Below are 10,248 nucleotides of genomic sequence, written 5' to 3'. Positions count from 1 at the left end.
TAACAGGGCCAGAGGGCTGTAATAATAACAGGGCCAGAGGGCTGTAATAATAACAGGGCCAGCGGGCTGTAATAATGACTCCATGATAGGACATATCTGCTAGGACATACCCTACCAGAGATTACTATACAGGGTGTTTATATACGGAGACCGCCGACAAACCGGCCCCTCCCCCACTGTGACTCTGACATAGTTTGGGTGACACACAGAAAGAGTCTAAAAATAAAACGTCTGTTGCTAAAAATAGACTCGGAGGGGAAGGTGTGACGGAGGGAGGGATGGGAGGTGCAGTCACGGCTCACATCCCCCTTCCTCGGTCACGACCAGGCATGCAGGGATTCCCTAAAGGGCTTGAGAACCAATGGGTTCATTATCTCTATGTGTCTCTGGGTAGGGTCTGATGTGTCTCTGGGTAGGGTCTGATGTGTCTCTGGGTAGGTTCTGATGTGTCTCTGGGTAGGGTCTGATGTGTCTCTGGGTAGGGTCTGATGTGTCTCTGGGTAGGGTCTGATGTGTCTCTGGGTAGGGTCTGATGTGTCTCTGGGTAGGGTCTGATGTGTCTCTGGGTAGGGTCTGATGTGTCTCTGGGTAGGGTCTGATGTGTCTCTGGGTAGGGTCTGATGTTTCTCTGGGTAGGGTCTGATGTGTCTCTGGGTAGGGTCTGATGGGTCTCTGGGTAGGGTCTGATGTGTCTCTGGGTAGGGTCTGATGTGTCTCTGGGTAGGGTCTGATGTGTCTCTGGGTAGGGTGTGATGTGTCTCTGGGTAGGGTCTGATGTGTCTCTGGGTAGGGTCTGATGTGTCTCTGGGTAGGGTCTGATGTGTCTCTGGGTAGGGTCTGATGTGTCTCTGGGTAGGGTCTGATGTGTCTCTGGGTAGGGTCTGATGTGTCTCTGGGTAGGGTCTGATGTGTCTCTGGGTAGGGTCTGATGTGTCTCTGGGTAGGGTCTGATGGGTCTCTGGGTAGGGTCTGATGTGTCTCTGGGTAGGGTCTGATGTGTCTCTGGGTAGGGTCTGATGTGTCTCTGGGTAGGGTCTGATGTGTCTCTGGGTAGGGTCTGATGTGTCTCTGGGTAGATGGATCAGGTAGGAATATCTGTCCAATACACTGTCTCTCCTGTTGTCACGGTGATTATCCTGTTTTAGCTGGATCAGGTAGTCTGTGCTTCTCATTTCCTATGCATGAAGCATCTGTTCCAAATTGCACCCTATTCCCTATGTGCACTGGATCCAGATGAAGTAGCCTTCCTTGCCTGTTGTATCAGTTTCTACATGAACTGAACTGAACTACAGCCCTGACACTGTTGAGGATTTCTGAGAATGAAAGAGAGAGAGAGAGAGAGAGAGAGAGAGAGAGAGAGAGAGAGAGAGAGGGAGAGAGAGAGAGAGAGAGAGAGAGAGAGAGAGAGAGAGAGAGATAGAGAGAGAGAGAGAGAAAGAGAGAGAGAGAGAGGGAGAGAGAGAGAGAGAGAGAAAGAGAGAGAGAGAGAGAGACAGAGAGAGAGAGATACAGAGAGAGACACAGAGAGCGACAGAGAGAAAGGGGCTCATACAACCATCCTGTTAATGTCTTCTGAATATTTGATACATCACAGCCCCATTAACAAAACAGAAAGTACATCTAATATATGGACCCTCATATATCGTATATTTTACAGAACACATGGAGCATGTGTTTTCAGGAAGTTTTCCTCATAGCTGGTCGTACGATAAGATATACATGTAAATACTGTATATATAGAGTACTGTACATCTAACATTCATCTCATACACACGTGAATAAAGAATGACTTGACAAATATTCCCCGTTAGTATGTCTGATCAGGATTAGTTACATGTAGAAGAATGTGTCTGTCATTAAATGACAGAGTAGCATACGGAATCGCTCACAGCAAAACCAACTATTTGTGGATTTAAGGAGATGTACTGTATACTTGACATTACCAGTCTGTTACCAGTCCTCCTGGACATTACCAGTCTGTTACCAGTCCTCCTAGACATTACCTGTCTGTTACCAGTCCTCCTGGACATTACCAGTCTGTTACCAGTCCTCCTGGACATTACCAGTCTGTTACCAGTCCTCCTGGACATTACCAGTCTGTTACCAGTCCTCCTGGACATTACCAGTCTGTTACCAGTCCTCCTGGACATTACCTGTCTGTTACCAGTCCTCCTAGACATTACCAGTCTGTTACCAGTCCTCCTGGACATTACCTGTCTGTTACCAGTCCTCCTAGACATTACCAGTCTGTTACCAGTCCTCCTGGACATTACCTGTCTGTTACCAGTCCTCCTGGACATTACCTGTCTGTTACCAGTCCTCCTGGACATTACCAGTCTGTTACCAGTCCTCCTGGACATTACCTGTGTGTTACCAGTCCTCCTAGACATTACCAGTCTGTTACCAGTCCTCCTAGACAATTACCAGTCTGTTACCAGTCCTCCTGGACATTACCAGTCTGTTACCAGTCCTCCTAGACATTACCAGTCTGTTACCAGTCCTCCTGGACATTACCAGTCTGTTACCAGTCCTCCTAGACATTACCAGTCTGTTACCAGTCCTCCTAGACATTACCAGTCTGTTACCAGTCCTCCTGGACATTACCTGTCTGTTACCAGTCCTCCTGGACATTACCTGTCTGTTACCAGTCCTCCTGGACATTACCAGTCTGTTACCAGTCCTCCTGGACATTACCTGTGTGTTACCAGTCCTCCTAGACATTACCTGTCTGTTACCAGTCCTCCTAGACATCACCAGTCTGTTACCAATCCTCCTAGACATTACCTGTCCTCCTATACATTACCAGTCTGTTACCAGTCCTCCTAGACATTACCTGTCTGTTACCAGTCCTCCTAGACATTACCTGTCTGTTACCAGTCCTCCTAGACATTACATGTCTGTTACCAGTCCTCCTAGACATTACCAGTCTGTTACCAATCCTCCTGGACATTACCAGTCCTCCTAGACATTACCTGTCTGTTACCAGTCCTCCTGGACATTACCTGTCTGTTACCAGTCCTCCTGGACATTGGATGTCTGTTACCAGTCCCCCTAGATATTACCAGTCCTCCTGGACATTACCTGTCTGTTACCAGTCCTCCTAGACATTGGATGTCTGTTACCAATCCTCCTAGATATTACCTGTCCTCCTATTCATTACCTGTCTGTTACCAGTCCCCCTAGATATTACCAGTCCTCCTATACATTACCTGTCTGTTACCAGTCCCCCTAGATATTACCAGTCCTCCTATACATTACCTGTCTGTTACCAGTCCTCCTGGACATTACCTGTCTGTTACTAGTCCTCCTAGACATTACCAGTCTGACCAGTCTTCGTAGACATTACCAGTCTGTTACCAGTCCTCCTAGATATTAGCTGTCTGTTACCAGTCCTCCTAGACTTTACCTGTCTGTTACCAGTCCTCCTGGACATTGCCTGTCTGTTACTAGTCCTCCTAGACATTACCAGTCTGTTACCAGTCTTTGTAGACTTTAACTGTCTGTTACCAGTCCTCCTAGACATTATCTGTCTGTTACCAGTCTTTGTAGACATTAGCTGTCTGTTACCAGTCCTCCTAGACATTACCTATCTGTTACCAGTCCTCCTAGACTTTACCTGTGTGTTACCAGTCCTCCTAGACATTGGATGTCTGTTACCAGTCCTCCTAGACATTACCTGTCTGTTACCAGTCCTCCTAGACATTGGATGTCTGTTACCAATCCTCCTAGACATTACCTATCTGTTACCAGTCCTCCTAGACATTTCAAGTCTGTTACCAGTCCTCCTAGACATTTCAGTCTGTTACCAGTCCTCCTAGATATTACCTGTCTGTTACCAGTCCTCCTATACATTACCTGTCTGTTACCAGTCCTCCTAGACATTACCTGTCTGTTACCAGTCCTCCTAGACATTTGAAGTCTGTTACCAGTCCTCGTATACATGACCTGTCTGTTACCAGTCCTCCTGGACATTACCTGTCTGTTACCAGTCCTCGTATACATCACCTGTCTGTTACCAGTCCTCCTGGACATTACCTGTCTGTTATTAGTCATCCTAGACATTACCTGTCTGTTACCAGTCCTCCTGGACATTACCGGTCTGTTACCAGTCCTCCTATACATTACCTGTCTGTTACCAGTCCTCCTAGACATTACCTGTGTGTTACCAGTCCTCCTAGACATGACCAGTCTGTTACCAGTCCTCCTAGACATTACCAGTCTGTTACCAGTCCTCCTAGACATTAGCTGTCTGTTACCAGTCCTCCTAGACATGACCAGTCTGTTACCAGTCCTCCTAAACATTACCTGTGTGTTAGCAGTCCTCCTTGACATTACCTGTCTGTTATTAGTCCTCCTGGACATTACCTGTCTGTTACCAGTCCTCCTGGACATTACCTGTCTGTAACCAGTCCTCCTAGACATTACCTGTGTGTTACCAGTCCTCCTAGACATTACCAGTCTGTTTCCAGTCCTCCTAGACATTACCTGTGTGTTACCAGTCCTCCTAGATATTACCTTTCTGTGTAGTCACCTGCAGGTAGTTGACTCAGATAGTGTATATTTCTGATGTAACGTCTTTTCTCCCTGCTGTTACTAAAGGTCCAGGCTATGCTACTGTCATGACTATTGAATGAGGCCTGGGCCATCTGCCTGAGAGGGCTGAGAGGGCTGAGAGGGCTGAGAGGGCTGAGAAACTGATGTTATCGTCTGGTCAGATAAACTGATGTTATCGTCTGGTCAGATAAACTGATGTTATCGTCTGGTCAGATAAACTGCTGTTATCGTCTGGTCAGATAAACTGCTGTTATCGTCTGGTCAGATAAACTGATGTTATCGTCTGGTCAGATAAACTGATGTTATCGTCTGGTCAGATAAACTGATGTTATCGTCTGGTCAGATAAACTGATGTTATCGTCTGGTCAGATAAACTGATGTTATCGTCTGGTCAGATAACCATCATATATAAACAGCTGTGTTACCATGGTTTCATAAATAGACAGGTGTTACCATGGTTTCATAAATAGACAGGTGTTACCATGGTTTCATAAATATGTATGATGGAGGTACAGTATCTATACAGTATGATGGAGGTATCTATACAGTATGATGGAGGTATCTATACAGTATGATGGAGTTATCTATACAGTATGATGGAGGAACTATACAGTATGATGGAGGTATCTATATGGTATGATGGAGGTATCTATACAGTATGATGGAGTTATCTATACAGTATGATGGAGGAACTATACAGTATGATGGAGGTATCTATATGGTATGATGGAGGTATCTATACAGTATGATGGAGGTATCTATACAGTATGATGGAGGTATCTATACAGTATGATGGAGGTATCTATACAGTATGATGGAGGTATATATACAGTGTGATGGATGTATCTATACAGTATGATGGAGGTATATATACAGTATGATGGAGGTATCTATACAGCATGATGGAGGTACAGTATCTATACAGTATGATGGAGTTATCTATACAGTATGATGGAGGTCCTATACAGTATGATGGAGGTATCTATACAGTATGATGGAGGTATCTATAGAGTATGATGGAGGTATCTATACAGTATGATGGAGGTATCTATACAGTATGATGGAGGTATATATACAGTGTGATGGATGTATCTATACAGTATGATGGAGGTATCTATACTGTATGATGGAGGTCTTATAGAGTATGATGGAGGTATCTATACAGTATGATGGAGGTATCTATACAGTATGATGGAGGGATATATACAGTATGATGGAGGTATATATACAGTATGATGGAGGTATATATACAGTATGATGGAGGTATCTATACAGTATGATGGAGGTATCTATACAGTATGATGGAGGTATATATACAGTATGATGGAAGTATCTATACAGTATGATGGAGGGATATATACAGTATGATGGAGGTATATATACAGTATGATGGAGGTATCTATACAGTATGATGGAGGTCCTATACAGTATGATGGAGGTATATATACAGTATGATGGAGGTATCTATACAGTATGATGGAGGTATCTATACAGTATGATGGAGGTATCTGTACAGTATGATGGAGGTATATATACAGTATGATGGAGGTATCTATTCAGTATGATGGAGGTAATCTATACAGTATGATGGAGGTATCTATACAGTATGATGGAGGTATATATAAAGTATGATGGAGGTATCTATACAGTATGATGGAGGTATCTATACAGTATGATGGAGGTACAGTATCTATACAGCATGATGGAGGTATCTATACAGTATGATGGAGGTATCTATACAGTATGATGGAGGTACAATATCTATACAGCATGATGGAGGTATCTATACAGTATGATGGAGGTATCTATACAGTATGATGGAGGTATCTATACAGTATGATGGAGGTACAGTATCTATACAGCATGATGGAGGTATCTATACAGTATGATGGAGGTATCTATACAGTATGATGGAGGTATCTATACAGTATGATGGAGGTATCTATACAGTATGATGGAGGTATCTATACAGCATGATGGAGGTATATATACAGTATGATGGAGGTATCTATACAGTATGATGGAGGTATCTATACAGTATGATGGAGGTATCTATACAGCATGATGGAGGTATCTATACAGTATGATGGAGGTATCTATATGGTATGATGGAGGTATATATACAGTATGATGGAGGTATCTATTCAGTATGATGGAGGTATCTATACAGTATGATGGAGGTATATGTACAGTATGATGTAGGTATCTGTACAGTATGATGGAGGTACAGTATCTATACAGTATGATGGACGTATCTATACAGTATGATGGAGGTATCTATACAGTATGATGGAGGTATCTATATGGTATGATGGAGGTATATATACAGTATGATGGAGGTATCTATTCAGTATGATGGAGGTATCTATACAGTATGATGGAGGTATATGTACAGTATGATGTAGGTATCTGTACAGTATGATGGAGGTACAGTATCTATACAGTATGATGGACGTATCTATACAGTATGATGGAGGTATCTATACAGTATGATGGAGGTATCTATACAGGTTGATGGAGGTATCTATACAGTATAATGGAGGTATCTATACAGTGTGATGGAGATACAGTATCTATACAGTATGATGGAGGTATCTATACAGTATGATGGAGGTAACCCTATTCCCTATATAGTGCACTACTTTAGACCAGAGCCCTATTACCTATATAGTGCACTACTTTAGACCAGAGCCCTATTCCCTATGTAGTTCACTACTATAGACCAGAGCCCTATTCCCTATAGAGTACACTACTTTAGACCAGAGCCCTATTCCCTATATAGTGCACTTCTTTAGACCAGAGCCCTATTCCCTATATAGTGCACTACTTTAGACCAGAGCACTATTCATTATATAGTGCCCTACTTTAAACCAGAGCCCTATTCCCTATATAGTGCACTACTATAGACCAGAGCCCTATTCCCTATATAGTGCACTACTTTAGACCATAGCCCTATTCCCTATATAGTGCACTACTTTAGATCAGAGCCCTATTCCCTATATAGTGCACTACTATAGACCAGAGCCCTACTCCCTATATAGTGCACTACTTTAGATCAGAGCCCTATTCCCTATATAGTGCACTACTTTAGACCAGAACCCTATTCCCTATATAGTACACTACTTTAGACCAGAGCCCTGTTCCCTATATAGTGCACTACTATAGACCAGAGCCCTATTCCCTATATAGTGCATTACTTTAGACCAGAACCCTATTCCCTATATAGTGCACTACTATAGACCAGAGCCCTATTCCCTATATAGTGCACTACTATAGACCAGAGCCCTATTCCCTATATAGTGCACTACTATAGACCAGAGCCCTATTCCCTATATAGTACACTACTTTAGACCAGAGCCCTATTCCCTATATAGTGCACTACTATAGACCTGAGCCCTATTCCCTATATAGTGCACTACTATAGACCAGAGCCCTATTCCCTATATAGTGCACTACTATAGACCTGAGCCCTATTCCCTATATAGTGCACTACTATAGACCAGAGCCCTATTCCCTATATAGTACACTACTTTAGACCAGAGCCCTATTCCCTATATAGTGCACTACTATAGACCTGAGCCCTATTCCCTATATAGTGCACTACTATTGACCAGAGCCCTATTCCCTATATAGTGCACTACTTTCTCCCAGAACCTTATAAAGGGAATAGGGCTCCTTTTGGGATGCAGCCATGGCCTCGTGTTTATGCTTCTAGAAGAACGACAACGGTAACCCGTTCTCCTCTCTACCTTCTTGTGAGATATTTTACAGAGGACAGGAGAAACAAAGAAATACTTCTGAAAGACGACCTTCAGACTTGTTCACATGGCTCAGAAGATAGTAGACTGAGAAGGTCATAGTAGATCTGGTTGTAAAGTTAAATACAGAAGTCATAGTAGATCTGGTTGTAAAGTTAAATGTAGAAGTCGTAGTAGATCTGGTTGTAAAGTTAAATGTAGAAGTCATAGTAGATATTGGTTGTAAAGTTAAACGCAGAAGCCATAGTAGATCTGGTTGTAAAGTTAAACGCAGAAGTCATAGTAGATCTGGTTGTAAAGTTAAATGCAGAAGTCGTAGTAGATCTGGTTGTAAAGTTAAATGCAGAAGTCGTAGTAGATATTGGTTGTAAAGTTAAATGCAGAAGTCGTAGTAGATATTGGTTGTATAAAGTTAAATGCAGAAGTCGTAGTAGATATTGGTTGTATAAAGTTAAATGCAGAAGTCGTAGTAGATATTGGTTGTATAAAGTTAAATGCAGAAGTCGTAGTAGATATTGGTTGTAAAGTTAAACGCAGAAGTCGTAGTAGATATTGGTTGTAAAGTTAAACGCAGAAGTCGTAGTAGATATTGGTTGTAAAGTTAAACGCAGAAGTCGTAGTAGATCTGGTTGTAAAGTTAAATGCAGAAGTCGTAGTAGCTACGGTTGTAAAGTTAAATGCAGAAATATAAACACCTTGAAATCCGTTCTGCATCTCAACTCAAGATATCGTCATCATGACTTCCTGTCAGGTTTCCTATAGTGTTTATGTCGTGTAGATATCTGTGGGAACCCGTCTGTTCCTTCCTGTAAGAAATGTACGCGATCTAACGTGATACAGTCATCATGACTTCCTGTCAGGTTTCCTATAGTGTTGATGTCGTGTAGATATCTGTGGGAACCCGTCTGTTCCTTCCTGTAGGAAATGTACGCGATCTAACGTGATACAGTCATCATGACTGATGGAAGAGCCATTTTACGTGCCAACATTAGGACTTGAGAAACACCACGTTGTATAACATGACAAGATGATAGGAAATGATTCAAAATGGCTGAAACTCCCCTCTCTGTATACAGTTGGAGTTGCCCTACACTTTAAACCTTGGTCCTGTGTCACCTGTTATCACCAGCTACCCCTGTAGAGTGCCGTCGTCATGGCACCTTGATGTGTGGTCTTGATGTCTGTTGTAAAAACAGCTCTACCGCAGGTCCAGAACATCGGTGGGTGCCGGCTCCTCGTTGACTAGGGGACTGGTCACGAGGCGTGACAATGACCATAGGAGTTGGCAACACTTAGCAACCTGTTTTGGGACCTGGCTAGGAAACTGGTACCGCTGGGGCACTGAGGACTGGCACCGCACTAAGCCTGTACAGCTGGTCAACCTGCACCATGCCTCTCTACTTCCTGACTGGGTCAGCAGCAGATAGATGGTAGCTGTTATATTATCACCTAACTGGGTCAGCAGTAGATAGATGGTATAGCTGGTATCACCTGACTGGGTCAGCAGTAGATAGATGGTATAGCTGGTATCACCTGACTGGGTCAGCAGTAGATAGATGGTATAGCTGGTATCACCTGACTGGGTCAGCAGTAGATAGATGGTATAGCTGGTATCACCTGACTGGGTCAGCAGTAGATAGATGGTATAGCTGGAATATTATCACCTGACTGGGTCAACAGTAGATAGATGGTATAGCTGGAATATTATCACCTAACTGGGTCAACAGCAGATAGATGGTATAGCTGGTATCACCTGACTGGGTCAACAGTAGATAGATGGTAGCTGTTATATTATCACCTAACTGGGTCAGCAGTAGATAGATGGTATAGCTGGTATCACCTAACTGGGTCAGCAGTAGATAGATGGTATAGCTGGTAGCTGTTATATTATCACCTAACTGGGTCAACAGTAGATAGATGGTATAGCTGGTATCAC

At 43.1% G+C, this 10,248-nt stretch overlaps 1 protein-coding gene across 1 annotated transcript; it reads right to left on the bottom strand.

Moving 5' to 3' along the window:
• Positions 1-317: 317 nt before the first annotated feature.
• On the bottom strand, positions 318-1,172 carry LOC121845344 (extensin-like). Its single transcript, XM_042316503.1, has one exon. The coding sequence runs from the start codon at positions 1,170-1,172 to the stop codon at positions 318-320; it is 855 nt and encodes a 284-aa protein (XP_042172437.1).
• Between the last annotated feature and the right edge of the window lie 9,076 nt (positions 1,173-10,248).

This window comes from Oncorhynchus tshawytscha, unplaced genomic scaffold (assembly GCF_018296145.1).
Source record: "Oncorhynchus tshawytscha isolate Ot180627B unplaced genomic scaffold, Otsh_v2.0 Un_contig_1723_pilon_pilon, whole genome shotgun sequence".
NCBI lineage: Eukaryota > Metazoa > Chordata > Actinopteri > Salmoniformes > Salmonidae > Oncorhynchus > Oncorhynchus tshawytscha.
Note: the sequence above shows the minus strand (reverse complement) of the source record. Positions and strands in the feature narration are given on the sequence as shown.

Excerpts from the sequence above, each read along its gene's own strand:
- LOC121845344 (XM_042316503.1), bottom strand. The coding sequence starts at position 1,172 with ATGAGAAGCACAGACTACCTGATCCAGCTAAAACAGGATAATCACCGT.